The 17,412-nt window shown below is 41.4% G+C and overlaps 2 protein-coding genes across 2 annotated transcripts; both read left to right on the forward strand.

The window, feature by feature from the left end:
* The first annotated feature begins 637 nt into the window (after window positions 1-637).
* LOC120677659 (probable protein NAP1) lies at window positions 638-13,345 on the forward strand. The gene is made up of 24 exons (XM_039958834.1): window positions 638-803; window positions 1,544-1,955; window positions 2,065-2,139; window positions 3,041-3,121; window positions 3,200-3,280; window positions 3,369-3,451; window positions 4,019-4,103; window positions 4,808-4,933; window positions 5,060-5,167; window positions 5,618-5,662; window positions 5,745-5,887; window positions 6,247-6,379; window positions 7,018-7,122; window positions 7,206-7,284; window positions 7,814-8,007; window positions 8,666-8,811; window positions 9,309-9,390; window positions 9,509-9,619; window positions 9,969-10,094; window positions 10,174-10,286; window positions 10,374-10,470; window positions 10,777-11,774; window positions 12,228-12,437; window positions 12,531-13,345. Exons 2-24 carry the CDS (start codon window positions 1,581-1,583, stop codon window positions 13,006-13,008), a joined length of 4,074 nt encoding a protein of 1,357 aa, XP_039814768.1. The 5' UTR covers window positions 638-803; window positions 1,544-1,580; the 3' UTR covers window positions 13,009-13,345.
* A 1,490-nt stretch (window positions 13,346-14,835) lies between these two features.
* Window positions 14,836-16,028, forward strand: LOC120677660 (uclacyanin 1-like). Its single transcript, XM_039958835.1, has 2 exons — window positions 14,836-15,112; window positions 15,330-16,028. Exons 1-2 carry the CDS (start codon window positions 14,947-14,949, stop codon window positions 15,848-15,850), a joined length of 687 nt encoding a protein of 228 aa, XP_039814769.1. The 5' UTR covers window positions 14,836-14,946; the 3' UTR covers window positions 15,851-16,028.
* The last annotated feature ends 1,384 nt before the right edge of the window (window positions 16,029-17,412 follow it).

A 17,412-nucleotide genomic window follows, 5' to 3' on the forward strand; every position in this document is an offset into this window, starting at 1 on the left:
CTAATTAATACTCCCACGACAGCCATCGTTGCCCGTAAGCAGCGGGCCCCGCAGGCTGAGCCCCTCCCTCCTCGTCTTCGCAGTAACGAACGGGCCAGCGTGGGGACCCCAGCCCATTAATTCTAAATCTACGGGGTACAAAACAGCGAGCCGGCACAAAGGCCCTGTTTGATTTCTGCGTGGGGACCCCAGCCCATTAATTCTAAATCTACGGGGTACAAAACAGCGAGGCCCGGCACAAAGGCCTAAATTTGTATGTATGTGGTCTAAATGAAGTCTATTTGCAAAATTTTTTTTAGAAATGAATATAACTTTTCGCGACGAATCTAATGATGATAATTAATTAATAATTTCATACAGTGATGCTACAATGACTGTTCTCTAATCGCGCGGTCAAAAGTTTCATTAGATTCTTCAAGGTTCCTAACGCGAGGGTTCTGAAGTTGATTTTATAAACTGATTTTGTTTGACACCATAATTAACGGTTAAAGTATTCTAGAGAACAACCAAACAAAACCAAAAAGCCCAGTAGAGCGCGGCGGGCCCGCCGCCGCAGAAGATCCCCGGACACGCGCGGGCCCCACGGCCCAGCGTCACGCGGGACGGGGGATGCGTAGGCGTAACGACGAATCCGCCACCCCGAACCACCGCATCCCTCTGGTCCGGTCGCCCTCCGTCGCCTACTCCCCTCCCACTCCCTCCCCACCAACGGCTGCTCAGCGATGGCGCCCGCAATGGCGCCGAGATCCCCGCGCTGAGCGAGGCGGGGGACCCCCGGATCCGCGCCACCGTCCGTCCCGCAGGTGAGCTAGCTTGTTTCGCTCCCTTCTCACTCACCCCCCCTCGGAGCGCCGCTAGCCCCCGATCCCCGTGAAATGCCGCCGATCTCAGGCGGTCGAGCTTGCTTAGCTGCTTTTCCCGAGTAATGGTGCGAGTAGGCTACGCTAATCGCGAGCGATTCGGGGGGGGGGGGGGGATTATGCCGTTGTGCGCGGGCGAAGGGTCGCTGACTGCTGCTGGGTCGGCCTGTGTTCAGCTGCGGGTTGTGAAGCGCGCTGAATTATCCCTGGTCTGGATGCCCTTGCTTAGGATGTTGGCTGCTGGAGTAAATTGTTGGTCCGTTAGTGGACTTCCGTGGAGTGACATTCAGTCACAGATCCTGTTGGTTTGGCGAGGCCCTTCGTTTGTGGACACGCATGCAGCAGCGGAGCTAAAGTTAGCCGAAATGGTAATTCTGTGGTGCTGCCATTTGGCGCATGCATGTAGCACCAATCAATTGGGTTTACTGTTGCAAGCTCTCTGCCGCTTAGTTCTGCTTCCCTTGTGTTGTAGTCTAACTGCTTCATCCGTTAGACTAGTGAACATGTTGAAATGGAAACCAATGGATAGCTCTAAGTTTAAAATGTGAAAATTACCGCCTAGTTTACCCCCCAAAGCATCAGGTGCGTTGATGCAGGTTGAATATGTCGTTGTGATTTGAATTCGCGTACGTGTGGGCCGCACATGCTTTTTCTCAACTTACGCACCTGTACTTTGGTCGCAGTTGAAGACCAGGAAGCTGTCCTCTAATTAAGTAAGAGATGGCCCACGTGTCGTTCAAAAACAAAGAAGTGGATGGAGGTATGTCCCGGTGGTCGGAGTACCTGAATGTTGAAGAACCGACTCCTTCTGCATTGGCAAGTTGGAGGAACATGGTTGCTGATGGGCCACAAAGTTCTTCCGCTGGTGGCCACAAACACCTTCAGATGGAACCGGTGGTTCAGCTGTCAAAAGTCGCGGAGGGGTTGCTGGCCAAGATGTACCGTCTGAATAGCATCCTGGACTATCCGGATCCCAACACGCACACATTCTCGGATGCATTTTGGAAAGCTGGCGTCTTTCCAAATTTCCCGAAAATTTGCATCACACTGTCAAAGAAATTTCCTGAGCATCCAAATAAGCTGCAGCTGGAAAGGGTAAGGATTCAGTTTTCTTCCGCTTCTCAGAATCTTCTCCCTTCCTACCTAGGGTTTAATTAATATTACTACTGGTGGTGGCTCAATCGCTCGAATGCTTGCCTTGCAGGTAGATAAGTTTGCTCTTGATGCTTTAAACGAGAATGCTGAAGGTTACATGCACAATCTAGAGCAATGGATCCTGGTATGTCCGTATGTGCCAAGCATATCAATTAATCTTAGTTCAGGGCGAAAAGGAAAAGTTCCATTTTTTTAAAAAAGAATCAGGTTGCATTCCAAAACCTAAGTGTATATATGGCTCAAGTCTGCACTAAATTGTGGAAAATGGATTACATCAATCAATTATGGGTTTCTAACTTAGGGCCTGCTTGGTTGGATACCAAAATTTGCCATGCCAAAACGTGGGCATGCTAAAACGTGAGCATGCCAATCTTTCTTATCAAAACCTTAGCAATTTCATGATTCCAACCAAAGTGCCAAATTATAGGCTTGCCCAAATTTTGGCTGGGCAGATTTTGGCACCCAACCAATTAGGCTCTAAGTAACTTTCTATTGTATTCTGCTCTGATTAACCGAGCATCCTTGTTGGAACTTATAGGACATAGTACCTGAACTACCCTAATTATGTACGACCCACTGCATGGGTTCATTTTCTATTTTCAGCCCACCTGATACATTTTTCAAACTTGAGTTCGTCAGATATGGTATCCATTTAGCTTGCATGTGCTAGCGCTGTCGATCTTTTTTTTTAAAATAACTATACTGTCCCTGATTCTACCTTAGTATCAAGAAATGCTTTGTGAAAAAAAAGAGGCCGTTCTTTTGATTTCCAAAATGCTTATTAGAATATGTGCCAACAACAGCCAGCTGTTGGCACTGTAGCTGGAGTGAAGCACTGCTCTTGTCTAATCTTGAGTCCATGAGTAGCTGCCTGAAATTGGGTGTGCACGTCCTGGTGATCTTTCTATGTCATAACAGTGTATTTAGACATTAATGAATTCTTATACTAGTCAATCACCTTATTCCCCTTGACAATGTTTTTACCTTGCATTTTGCTGATTTCCTTCTAAATCTCATCCCATTAGTTGCTTCTTGATTTGCTGGCGTTTCGTGAACAAGCTTTGCGACTTATTTTGGATTTGAGCAGCACAGTCATAACATTGCTGGTAAGGAACCTTTCGGTATTGATTGGAATAACCTATCCTCTGTCTGTGTAATTGACTATGTTTCCACTATTTCCACAGCCACATCAGAACTCTTTAATTCTTCATGCTTTTATGGATCTGTTCTGTTCATTTGTCCGAGTCAATCTTTTCTCCGAGAAGGTAACTATATCTGAAATGCATTACTACTCCAAATAGCAGTTTTTCCTCTTTCACTAAATTATTTTCCTCCCTGACTGTCTATTTGCAGGTACCAAGAAAGATGATCCTCCAGGTTTACAACATCTTACATGTTATGCTAAAAGGTGGTCGTGATTGTGAGTTTTATCACCGGTATGGGTGCTATGATTGGAAACTAGAAGTTGTTACCACCTTCCAAAACATTTATATTGTGATTATGCCATTCATTGTAATTTTGATATTTATGTGGGGCAAGTGCTAATGTCTTGTAAACTTGTATGTACAACGAATACAGATCATTCTTTATTAGTCAGCCACGTGTATTAACATATGATTATTGATTGTTACTGAAAGAAAAATACAAATATGTGTGCATTGCAAGACATAACTCAAAATTTGATGGCGAAGAGTCAAAGTGTTCTGTTTTTTTTAATATTGGTACTTATGTAGTTTATTGATAAATTTGAAGATCTAAGTGTCTTTATAAGAATTTTAAATATAAATATTGTCATGTTGCTTTTTTCAATATTTTATTGCTTGAAGCAGGTGTGGTATTGCTGATTGCAGACTGTGCACTTACTTTTCAACTTCATTGCTTTGATATTCTTTTAGTGATAAATTGTTTCATTAGTTTTGTGTTAGCTTATCATTTTTTTTATTACGTCAGTCCCTATCCTATACTAGATTCTTTTACACTGACTGTTGTTTAATTATGCACAGATTGGTTCAATTTGTGGACTCTTATGATCCACCTATCAAAGGGTTGCATGAAGATCTTAATTTTGTGAGCCCGCGAATTGGAGAGGTGATGCTCATGTCATTCTCTATTGCAGTAGTAATTACTAGGAATCAAGCTTCATATGCTATTTGCAGTATTTAGCCCCTAAGTTTGTTGTCATGCTAGGCTACTTTTCCCCATCGCTCAGTTCCATGATTGTGAAATAAAGTTTCAGAAAAGCTTCTTAGAGTTGGTTTTGCGCACTTTGCACTAGTATGGATTATCTGGAAGGCCAAATCCAATTATTTTTTTTACAGTCTTTGTTGCTTGACTAGTTTCGTGGATTTTCCATTCATGTTGCTTGTCATTTCTTATTGTCAAACTTTTTCTTTTGTATTCGATATTTATCTATCTGCTATTGTATTTATTACTATCCAAGCTAGAGAGCGAAAGTGAAAGCAAAAGCATTTCTTATTTTCAATTGGTAAAGCACAAAAGATGGGGTTGGAGTATTTTCTGTGGATTTGTTTTAGTAGCACTTGATGTACTACTGAGCATCTTCTGTGGTGGATAAGATTGTCCGCACAACTGTATTCACAGGGTGTATGATATTAAGATCTGTGGTTTATGCTTCAAATTTATAAATTTGAATACAATTAAAATCAGCAGATACCATTTGAGACTTTTGAGTGAAGTGCAGGCATTTTGCTAGTACCTCTACGGTATCTGACTTCGATACTCTTTATTTGAACTTTTTTTGGGTGCTTTGACTATAATGTTTTGTTCCTCAGGTCCTAGAAGCTGTTGGCCCAATTATCTTCCTTTCAACTGATACCAAAAAGTTAAGAAATGAAGGTTTCCTCAGTCCATTTCATCCACGTTATCCTGACATCCTAACAAACTCTGCTCATCCTATGGTTAGTTTTTTCACTAGTTAGAGATGATAAATCACGGGAGCTTAAATATTTGCTCATTATTTTTCTAATACCATAATAAAGATGCATTACGATTCAAAAACTTAATGTGATTCTGTTTCCTCCCAGAGGGCCCAAGACTTGGCTAATGTCACATCATACCGTGAGTGGGTTCTTCTAGGATATCTTGTTTGTCCTGATGAATTACTTCGGGTGACTAGTATAGATGTTGCCATGGTATGTCCTATGCCTCCTTTTTTTTCCCTTTTAGTTCCCAAATCTATTTTCTTGAATTGTTAATAATTCATTCATATGTATATTTTATGGTGTATAACGGTTTTAACGAACAGTTCACACCCAACCAAATAGTGGCACATATATTTCGTTTTGCAGCCTACCATATCATATTAACTCTTCTGTTGGTATCCTGCGATGATTTGGTATTGTGGTGGCTTTTTGAATTTTTTTTATTTCTATTTTAGATGGATGATTTAGTTGAAAGCATCTTTCATGTATCTGTTACAACAAACTGTACTAGAATTAGTAAGTGTTAACCAAACTAGATTCCTTAGTGCTATCTGTTATAACAAACTGTACTAGAATTAGTAAGTGTTAACCAAACTAGATTCCTTAGTGCAACGAGCATGTGATGTAAGCCTTGATTTATTTTCTCTTGGTGATTTTCAGGTTGTTTTGAAAGAGAATTTAATACTCCCTCTGTTCAGAGATGAGGTAAAATCAAAGATAATATGGTAGCATCGATTTATTCTTTGCTATTCCTATGCTAATTTGGTCTTTCAATTTATTCGTGTAGTACATCTTACTTCAGGAAAATTATCAACTTTACGTTCTTCCAAAAGTTCTAGAATCAAAGAGAATGGCCAAATCTGGACGAACTAAGCAAAAGGAAGCTGATCTGGAGTACAATGTTGCAAAGCAGGTTGAGAAAATGTTAACGTATGTCCTTCACAGCTTTGCTCCTCTATTTTGCCCTATGCTCGAAAATAGCTTGTATTGTGAAGGATTTTATTGTTCCATGAAGTTTGAGCTATTCACTCTATACTCTGATTATGTGAAGTCTTCCTGCATATTCAGTTATTTACATTTGCTACAATTTCAGTTAACCTACGTTTCATTGGTTTTTGACTTTTGACTTCATCTATTCGTGAACTACAGTGATACATTTTATCCCTATTTCTAGCACTTATTCCCCTTCTGGCGTCATTACATTTTTTTTACTGGACTTTTTTTTTACTTCCATCTACTTAGCATCATTCTTGCAGATGTTTGTTAATGCTTTATGTTGACTTCTGCAGGGAAGTGCATGAGCAAGCGCTAGTGTCATGTGATGCTATGCATCGTGAAAGGAGAATTCTTCTCAAGCAGGAAATTGGAAGGATGGTTCTGTTTTTCACAGATCAACCTAGCCTCCTAGCACCTAATATTCAGGTCTGGTGCCAAGTATCACATTTTGTTGACTATTACCTTTTTTTGATTGATGTAATGGTATATCATAGTTGATGCATTACATTCTGGCATTTGACATTTTGATGGCATGTCTAATATTATCCTCGTTGAATGATGCTTGGCTTCTGATCAATGTACAAATGATTTATAGTCTATATTTTAACAAAAATCTGAATGAAGAAAGATGTATCCGATACATTTGTATCAGTTATTCTAGGATGGTGGACATATTAGAGTTCCTTTTTTCTTTTGCACTTGTAAGTAATTCAACTATCATTTAAGGCAAGTTATCTGTATTTAAGATCTTATTTAGGGAAAAACAGTAGGATATCATGCTATATATTAGTACTACTATAGTCAAAAGAGGGGTTAATTCACAATAAGAGTGAAGCAATGCAGAAGTGATTAATTTGGATTAACTAGTTACTGATGGACTTCCAGAGATTTTCTCTATGCGCTATTTATAACCTTGGTAAATTCCATCTTAAAGATCTTTTTCCATGAGACTTAAGTAAGCTCTATACTTTCAAAGATCTTCATGAGTTCATCATGTTGAGGGAAGTACCTAAGATCATGTTATTCCACAGTTGATATATAAATAATGTCGGTGCACTGTGCAGATGGTCTTTTCTGCTCTTTCATTGGCTCAATGCGAGGTGATTTGGTACTTCCAACATGTGGGAATTGCATCATCAAAATCTACTCGAGGGAAAACTGTTGACATTGTGAGTTACTCCATCCTTAAATTTTCTTGGATTCTATAAATTGTTGTTCCCTTCCATACTAATTTGTCCACTAAAACTTTCAGGATGCAACGGACCCAACTATTGGTTTCTTGTTAGATGGAATGGGCAAACTTTGTTGCCTGGTCCGTAAATACATAGCAGGTTCTTCCAGACCTGTTGCCTTATTTGAGTGTTTCTTTCAATATTTTTCTTGTCTAGTTCTAGCCTTGCCTTATAGAGCAATCATTATGTTGATGTTGAGTACAGAACAACTTTGTAGCAAGCATGACATTCATGGTAGTCCTTGGTTGTGAATGTTTGCTTGGTTCTTGTTGCGAGCATTATCTGCTAGGCTTATTCGTTGAAGGCAGCACAAACAATATGAGTTGAGTAGGATCTCATTTATGCATGTAAGAAGATATTTTTCAATGCTGAACTTAGATGTTTCTCAAATCTCTTTATTTTCGGACAATGAAAGTATTGTTTAAAAAAATGTCAAAAAAATTCCACTGTTGAAGGCAGCAAAAACAATATGAGTTGAGTAGGATTTCATTTATGCCTGTAAGACGATATTTTTTAATGCTGAACTTAGATGTTTCTCAAATCCCTTTATTTTTGGACAATGAAAGTATTTTAAAAAACTGTCAAAAAGTTCAATTGGTAATCACATGCTTCCTTTTTCTCTTTGCAGCAATAAAAGGATATGCATTATCATACTTGTCATCTTGTGCTGGGAGAATACGGTTCTTACTTGGTACTCCAGGAATGGTTGCTCTTGACCTAGATGCGACACTGAAAGGCCTTTTTCAGCAAGTCCTCCATTGTCTGGAGAACATTCCAAAACCTCAGGGGGAAAGTGTTCCTGCCATTTCCTCTGACTTGACTGTAAGTTTACCTAATATAATGTACAGATTTACTCAATGACCCATGAAGATAGACCTAAATTGTCCTACAACTTCTGCATTGTTGGAGTGATTTTCTATGCCCCAGTAACGGTTAAACTAATGTAAAGGCTTTCTTGTTGATCCACATAGCATTATACAGTTTTAGCTCAAATTTGCCCAGTTAGTTTCCAGTACTGATGTTTTTCTTCTCAAAACTGTTCCCTTGAACAGTTAGACATATTTTAAGTTCACGCATAGATAACTACAATTCTAAATTTTATCAAGATTCTGCAATCCAAGATAGTCTGGAATACTTTTCAATGGTGTTGACAGAAATTTAACTTCTAGATATTGATGAGAGCCTTTTTTTTTCCCTAGATGGCAGAGCTATTTTCTGTGGATAGAAAGTCCTCATTTTGCTTCTTCTCGAACTCATTATCTGTGAATTGTGCTTTATTGAATGTTACCTCTATATTGATTTTGATATCATATCTACTTGTCGTGAGTTTTGCACCTTGGTTTTGGTTTCTTTTACATTGCTTATTGCACGATTGCATTAACCAGTGAAAAGTGTGTCACTAATAGTATATCTATGTGCTTAGTCTTCCTTATAATTTATCTTTTGAATTTTTCAATCAAACATGATGTTGGTGCTGCAGGATTTGCGTAAGAACTGGCTCTCCATTTTGATGATTGTAACATCTTCAAGATCCTCGATAAACATTCGGCACTTGGAGAAGGCTACTGTGTCTACGGGGAAGGAGGGTTTGGTTTCGGAAGGCAATGCTGCGTATAATTGGTCAAGGTGATGGGAAAGATCCAATTTAATTTGAAACTTTTTTTTGTGAGCCTATATTTTTCGAAAAAGGTCATGAGTTGGAAAATACAATCCAATGTGTCAATACTCAATAGCATGTGGCCCCAGACCCCCCAAGCATTGGATGATGATTTCCCATTATAAGTCTTTTTTTGTAGTATTGAATTATTTTGTCCTCCCCTTAGCTTCCGAACTTCGTGATGCATCGGCGCTTAGCATAATTGGCATAGGATAAACAAATAATTCTAATTCATGCTACCAAATTTCCACCTTGTTTTGTACCATCTCCTCACCATTAACCACATTATCCGCATATGTTACACTACAAATATAAATTGGTAATCAATAGAATAGCTAATGCAGTTGTTTACCATCCATCCATCTGCATAGTTCTCTGGTATTGTACTTTTGGCAAGAATGCAAATACTTGAATCAAAATTCTTCAAGAATAATTTGAATCTCACTAGAGTTAACATGTGCTGCAGATGTGTGGATGAACTTGAGAGCCAACTTTCCAAACACGGAAGTCTTAAAAAACTCTACTTTTATCATCAGCATCTAACCACAGTAAGTGTATAATTTGTCTGATTTGCTGTGTAATTTGCATATTCCTTTGATTCTTTGCCAATTTACTAGCTTTTTTGTGTTGATAATAAGTTCTATTTTTTTTTCTGGGACCTGACAGGTCTTCAGAAATACAATGTTTGGTCCAGAAGGCCGCCCACAGCATTGTTGTGCTTGGCTTGGAGCTGCTTGCAGTTTTCCAGAATGTGCATCTGCAATTATTCCTGAAGAGGTGTATATTTGAATTCACTATATGATTCAGTTTGAGAATTATTTTGATGGTTGCAGCATCCTGAACAAGTGCTTTTACACGATGGCTAGCTTTGAGGATTAGTTAAATATTGTAAGGAGACGCATATGCTTTTAATTTTTGGTTGAGGAGATGGACCTTTGCTATGCTTGATCTGTTGATCGAGAAGGAAGTCAGCCTGCCTTTGCCCTCTGAAATGTGAAGACTTCGAAGTGCCATGAAAATAAACAAATCCTATATGCTTCTTCAACACTTATGATATGTAGGGGCCTGCATCTTTCTTCTGTGTTTAACATATTAATTAGTGAATTGTCCTTTGTTTGATATGTAGGTTAACAAAATTGGCAGAGATTCTATCTCATATGTTGAGTCCCTTATTGAGTCTATCATGGGTGGATTGGAAGGATTGATAAACATTCTAGATTCAGAAGGTGGATTTGGCTCATTAGAGATGCAGGTAGATAATTTTTGAGTTCATATTTATAACTTTGACTATATATAGTTTTATATCTGAGTCTGACTTCAAAACTTGCCAGCTTTCCCCAGAGCAAGCAGCTCTTTGCTTGAATAGTACAAGAGCAAAAGGTGTTTCAAGCTTGTTAACGCCAGGACATGAGAGTTATCCTGATAATAGTTCATCAATTAAGATGTCAGTCATTTTGTTACTTCACATCACTGTTTAAATGTTATCCTCATTTTATTGACCTCAATATAATTATTTATGCATCAAAAACAGGCTGGAAGCTGCTATGCAGAGGCTGACAAGTTTATGTTCTGTTCTAAATGATATGGAGCCTATCTGTGTTCTCAACCATGTTTTTGTTCTCAGGGAGGTATGTACAATTTAATAATTTATATTCACTGGGAAGAAGTAAACATGCATTTTTTTTTGGAACTTTGGACATGTTATGTTTTCAGGATATATTGGTGATAACAAAATGATTGGCTGTTCATGACTATTAAAGCTAGTGAATTTTATATCCTTATTTTCCATGTTAAGTAATATCTTATGATAAACGGATCTAAAAACATACAAATGAATTTTATATTTTCAGAAGAAAATTATTGCTTGTGTTGTTTACTTGAACTGGCATGCATGTGTCCTTGTTTGACTTACCTAGATTGTGTTTATTTCGTAGTACATGAGAGACTGTATCCTAGGGAATTTCAGGAGAAGATTTCATAGTATGATTAGAACTGATAACTGCATTCAGCGACCATCAATCATAGAATCTCTTCTAAGAAGACATCTGGGCATCATCCATCTAGCAGAGCAGCATATTAGTATGGACCTTACTGAAGGTATACGTGAAGTGCTACTAGCAGAGAGTTTTACTGGTCCATTTCCCAATTTGCAAATGTTTGAAACACCAGTGGGGACACAAGGAGGGGGATCTGCTGTCGAGATGATATGCAATTGGTATATTGAGAATGTTGTAAAGGATGCTTCTCGCATTGGAGTTGCTTTTGATGCAATACAGAATTGCTTCAGGAGCTCACAACCTATTGGTGGTGGATGTTTAGCTGAAGCATTTACAGATAAAAGAGAACTCAAAGCCCTTGTTCGTCTTTTTGGTGGCTATGGAATAGATAAAATGGATAAGATGCTAAGGGAACATACATCTGCACTGTTAAATTGTATTGATTCAGCATTGAGGTCAAATCGTGATGCCTTGGAGGGTTTAGCTGGAAGTGTAAATTCTGGTGATAGGATTGAAAGAGATGCAAATCTGAAGCAGATCATTGATATTGAGACATTGGCTGACCTCTGTATTCAAGCAGGGCAGGCGATAACTTTCCGTCGACTGTTGGTTGAGGCTGTTGGAGCGGTGCTTGAAGAGAAAGTACCTCTCATATATTCTCTGCTCAAAGGATTAGCCCTGCAGTTGCCAGATGAGGTACCTGACAAAAATGAGATTATTAGATTGAGAAGGGTTGCGAGCAGTGTTGGTGTTGGTGACAAACACGATGCCGAGTGGGTACACGCTATTCTGGCAGAAGCTGGTGCAGCTAATGATAATTCTTGGATCTTACTTCCATATCTTTGTGCTGCATTTATGGTGTCCAATATTTGGAGTGGTGCTGTTTATGATGTCAATATAGGTGGATTCAGTAACAATTTGCACTGCCTTGCAAGGTAAGACTTACCTCCTAATGATTATGTGTGACTGATGCAAGTGTATGCTTGATGTCAACGTTTTTTCGCTATCGATATACCAAGGTTTTAAAAAACGCTAGACGCTAGGTGAACGCTAGCCTATGGTTTAGAGTTTTTTGTGATTAAACGTAGATTAAACGTCTTTTGTGATTAAACGACACTGTGATTAAACGCAACGCTAGGCCAAAGTTTAGAGTTTAATCAAGATTAAACGTAGTTTTAAAACGTTTTTTTAAAACAGGGCGATATACATGACAGACAGTGCATCTTAACCTTTGCCTGTAGTCATGAAGCTTGTTGCTCAGCATCAAATTTACCATTTATTTCCTGAAATCCTTTTCTAGTGTCCTCATTCAACATAATACACAATACACGGACAACAGGATACTTTTGGGCATCTTGTGACTTTATCCGCCTCTTGTATTCATGCAGGTGCGTAAGTGCTGTGGTTGGGGGAAGCGAGTACACTAGGGTTGAAAGGGAGCAGCGAATAAATTCTCTTTCAAATGGGCATACAGATGACTTGCAAGAAGCTGAATTACCAAGCCGTGTCTCAGCAGAAGCAAGTATTAAATCTGCTATGCAGATCTATGTCAAATTGTCTGCAGGGATAGTCCTCGATTCATGGAATGACACAAGCAGGTACTGGATTCACCTGATCCACAGCATTTTTGGATCTCTGTTGGCTATGTTTTTTTACTTTGTCTTGATGGATTTTACATGACCAAAATGCAGGGCATACATTGTTCCGAAGCTAATATTCCTGGATCAACTCTGTGAGCTGTCCCCGTACCTCCCCAGAAGCACTTTAGAGGTTCACATACCTTACACCATCCTCCGCTCAATTTACCACCAGCTATATGGAGCATCACTGATGGCCTCAGAACCAATGGATCAGTCCCCAAAGCAGTCACCTCTGATCTCTCTTGCGCACGCCTCCCCATCTGTGAGGCAAAATCGACCAGAGACAACACCCAGGTCCCACACCTTCGAGCCTAGCTACTACAGTTCGTCAGGGTCCCAGCATGACGACGGGTATGAGGCAGATAAGAGGACCGGACAGCTGCGGAGCATGAGGCGCTCGGGACCGCTTGACTTCAGCGCTAGTAGGAAGGTGAAGTTTGTTGAGGGCTCTAGCTCTGGGGGCAGCCATGGGGCTGGCTCGCTGCAGAGATTCGCAGTGTCAAGATCTGGCCCTCTGTCTTACAAATAGGAGCTTTTGGTAACATGACCAGGCGTTCTGATGGAGCACCATAATCAGGCAGCTGACAGAAAAAGTCGTAAGCGGATATTATTCTTTGTAACTGTAGAGTACTAGATCATCCTAATGTACGTTACCTGTATGTAGCTATTGGTGTTGTAAGTAAAACCCGTTGTGTGTTGCTAGTTTAGTGTGCTTTGTTCAATGGTGCTAGAGAAGTGATTGAACTAGTTAAGCCAGTTTGCGTGTTGTAAGCTAAGACACTGCTTGTAATACCCATTCCAGCTGTTTATGTGAAATGGGTTGTCTGATAGCCGATTAAATAACAAATGATTGAGTTGTGACTTGTGAGACCTTGACACTGAATGCAACAAATGATCAGGCAGGTGTCTGGTTGTTACAAGAGAGATGCGTGCGTGCCCAAAGTCATGCTTACCTCTGTTTTCATCAGCTGTGGAATACTACATGGTTCATCACTCGGAAATAGGACGTCACCGTACCATAAATCTTACGTCTCCAGGCTTGTCATAACCATTTACGGCTGGTCGAACGCTCAACTATGGGCTAGCATTAAAAATGGATGAGATAGAAGAGGCAAGGAATTCTTGAATATTTTTTCAAGAATATTTGTTTTAAAATCTTTTGCACGAAAAGTTAAAAATAAACAATGATGCACTTGAAGCAAGTTCTGTGTTGTAACTAAACTTTCCCGAGCTGCGCCCTGAGCAATTAGATGGCATCATGGTCGGCATGCTACGTAAGGAGAATTAGTTGAATACCCCGCGCGTTGTTGCGGGATTTTTGTTCAGGATTTTTGAACAAAAATGTTGAAGTTGAGTGTACAGAAAAGATGGAGATATGAAGTTGCAGCCAATTTTAACATTGAAGATATATGGTATAGTTGTATATAAGATATAGTTAAATACTAAAGTCGAAAGTTACAAACATGATAAAAATGAAGGTGAATGAAGAGGTGCTTCTTCCATCGTTGGTGGCTCAATGAGGTTTGAGAGAAATATAAATGAATGTTTCCTAGTGCGATGCATCATTATTAGAAGATAGAAAGATCATAGTAGACGAATTGTTTTGAATTTTTAACAAATGTGAATTCATTTATTAATATTAAATAGACTAATATTTAATTTATAAATAAAAATAACATTCATGAGGCAATAATAAAAGGAAATAAAATGATAAATGAAAATAACATTCATGAGGCAATAATAAAAGGAAATAAAGAGAGGAGATTTTAACTCCTGTATGTTACATAGAGTGATATTTAATTGATAAATAAGAAATTTGGTTGTTGGGCTTCTTCTTTATCTATACTTTTGATAAGCCACAACATAGTGGAAATATATGGAAAATATGATCGAGAGAAATAGAAATTATGACACTTAGTGGGTTGACGATATAGCAGCATAATGATTGAGAGAAATACAATTATGACACTTAGTAGGTTGCATGTATATAGGTTATATAGATAGGCTAATTTTATTTTGTTTGCGAAACAAGCAAAATTATCTTATCCGAACAACCAGCAGCATAATGAATAAACAAGTTTACATGCTCAAATCAAATTCATAAATTCACGAACACTTCCAGGCTCCATCTGTGGAGGGGACAAAGCACTAGTCCACAGGCGTGAGCGAGTCCAAGCCCACGCACCGTTGACCCAGCCCCAGCAGCTTCTGCAGCAGCGACCTGCTCAGCTCTCACACTACTGGCCGGTGGCCACACCGCCACGCAGTCGGCGGTGACCACGGCAACGATCTCCCGCGGTCACGCGGTTGCGCACCTAACGTCGGGGCATCGAGCATGCAGCGCCTACATAAACCCTGCTCCAATAATCCCACAACCACAACCCCAACCCAAAAACCTTCCACTCTCTCTTCTCGTCTCATCTTCTGCATCTCCAATCAAGGTACAAAGCAGCACACGGAGATAGCCATGGTGACTAGAGCTCTCCTCGTCCTCACCGTGGCCGTCGCGGCGGTGCTCGGGACAGCGCACGGGGCCAGCTACACCGTCGGTGCTCCGGCGGGGTCGTGGGATCTCCGGACCAACTACACCAGCTGGGCATCCGGCATCAACTTCCGTGCTGGCGACCAGCTTGGTACGCAATCCTTATTCTTATTATTCGTCACAAAAGCTTGGTCAATTCTGATATATACGATTATACAAATTTATTATAAATAAAAGAATAATAATATGCTAGTCATTGATGTGTAGAGAAGGTACTAGTGTTAAATAAAAAGTTGTATTTTAAATACCATCATATGATGATTTTTTAGTTACCATGGATTTGACTCGTGTCACGTGGATACACGCAGTGTTCAAGTACTCCCCCGCGGCGCACGACGTGCTGGAGGTGAGCAAGGCGGACCACGACTCGTGCACCGCCTCCAGGCCCCTCGCCACCTTCACCACCGGCGACGACACCGTCCCGCTCCCCGCCGGCGGCGTCACCCGATACTTCATCTGCGGCGTCCCCGGCCACTGCGCCGGCGGCATGAAGCTCGCCGTCAGAGTCGAGGCCGCCAGCGCTCCAGCGCCGGTGGCCATGCCCCCCCGTGCTGCGCGCCCGCCGACTGCGTCTCCGTCCCCGGCGCCGATGGCCGTGCCCCCTCGCGCTGGGCGTCCGCCAGCTGCAGCTCCGCCTGCTCCAGCGCCACTGGGCATGGCCCCTGCTGTGCCGCCGCCGATGGTGACGCCAGGCGCCAAGGCCCCGGCGGCCGCCGGTGGCATGCCGGCCGTGCCTCCTCCGAGCTCTGCGGCGGCCCCGGCTGGTGTTGGGTCTCTAGTGGGGCTTGGATTGGGTGCTGCCGTGGCTGCTCTCATGGTCTTCCATTAGAGTCAACGGCTGCCTTTTTTTTTTGTAATTTTTTACTCACGTGTGTACTCAATTTTTACTCTATGATGTTGATATGTACGTAACAACTGAGGTCGTTATTATGAGATTAGATTTTACAGGTACAAATTATACTACATACAAACGATGAAACGAATTTGAACTGTTTATCGTACGAAAATATTTTTATTTCTTTAAATTCACGACCTTTTAGTTCTTCTCGCTAGAAGGGCAAAAACATTTGTACGAGGGAACATTACAAAATATGCATAAAGATCAAGTACATCTCATATATGTATCTTCTTTTTGCGGGTATCATTATATTTATCTTGACTAAACTCTAGGTACTCCTACCGAGGCGAGCTCGCATTATTGGCTGACAGCAACAAAGTTACTCATATGTAGCACACTTAATCTCTGAATCAAGGAAATTTATTGACATGGACACATACTAATGACTCCTTACAAAAGACCATTTAATAGAACACAGAGCTAATATGGCATAACTAAAATTTATTCTAGGCCTAGTTACTTGTAACAATGCTGACATACGACAACTCCACAGATCCAAGATATATTCTGTCATCTGCTCTTTCCACTGCTTCTGTTGGCCTGACATCCTTGGGACCCCTCATCTCTTGCAATTTTTCACCATTAGCGCCGATTTTTATAGCGACCAAGTGGCTATCCGGTCCAAATGGAAGCTCATACTTTTCCCGATGTAGTGCTACCCAGTACCCTCCCTTCCCGTCGGGTCTTACATTGTCTGGGTATCCCGGCCGGCAGGTCAGCAAACAACTCGGATGTACCAGCCTTACACCCTCGGATCCAATACCTCATCAGCTTGCATGGTCCGGTAAGTGCGACGATGAGGTGGCTCCTGTCAGCGCTAATGGCGATACCGTTAGGCTATGTCACGTCGGACGGCGCCGCCCTCGCCGGCGTACTTGAGGACGCGGCCGTCCGAGATGCTGACGTAGGGTCCGGCGCCGCGGGCGTCGAACGCGACGCTCTCTGGGCCGACCAGCACGTCCGGCAGCTCCAGGCGCTGGGTCTTGCTGGCGTCGATGGCCTTGGCTACGGCCGCCGAGGGCAGGAGCAGCAGCAGCAATGAGAACAAGATCGCGAGCAGAGGCAGCTTCGACGACGTCCTTCGTGCCATGGTCTCTGTCACGTCGACGAGCTGTTGTTGTCTGATGATGAGAGCTCGCCGCTGCTTGTGGTGTTTGGCGTTGATGGAAACGGCGTGCCCTCTGGATCGCGTTTTATTTGGGGCTTCCTTGTTAGAATAATTGCGCGGAAGCGATAACCCTAAGAACACAAAATTAAATCATAAAATCACACGAACGAGAACGACACCGAGGCACGATGTTTTTTTAACGAAGTTCGGCAATGTGCCTACATCCTTGGGGCATGACTACGAGCGCTCCTCTCCATAATCAGCAGCTACACCGGCATCCGGGTACCACCGCGGCAACGCCGCCGCCCACACCAGCCGCCAAGTTGTCTCACTGTTACACGGTAGTGCCCTCATATTTATGGGCCCAAGGGATACAAAGTACGAC

Source organism: Panicum virgatum, chromosome 6N (genome assembly GCF_016808335.1).
Source record: "Panicum virgatum strain AP13 chromosome 6N, P.virgatum_v5, whole genome shotgun sequence".
NCBI classification, from domain to species: Eukaryota; Viridiplantae; Streptophyta; class Magnoliopsida; order Poales; family Poaceae; genus Panicum; species Panicum virgatum.

What these genes read in the sequence shown, in the direction of transcription:
- LOC120677659 (XM_039958834.1), top strand. Translation starts at nt 1,581, where the DNA reads ATGGCCCACGTGTCGTTCAAAAACAAAGAAGTGGATGGAGGTATGTCC. An exon ending in GATTGTGAGTTTTATCACCG is followed by an intron (nt 3,452 to 4,018) that starts GTATGGGTGCTA and finishes AATTATGCACAG; the next exon opens with ATTGGTTCAATTTGTGGACT. An exon ending in TCCTAGCACCTAATATTCAG is followed by an intron (nt 6,380 to 7,017) that starts GTCTGGTGCCAA and finishes TGCACTGTGCAG; the next exon opens with ATGGTCTTTTCTGCTCTTTC.
- LOC120677660 (XM_039958835.1), top strand. Translation starts at nt 14,947, where the DNA reads ATGGTGACTAGAGCTCTCCTCGTCCTCACCGTGGCCGTCGCGGCGGTG. An exon ending in CCGTGCTGGCGACCAGCTTG is followed by an intron (nt 15,113 to 15,329) that starts GTACGCAATCCT and finishes GGATACACGCAG; the next exon opens with TGTTCAAGTACTCCCCCGCG.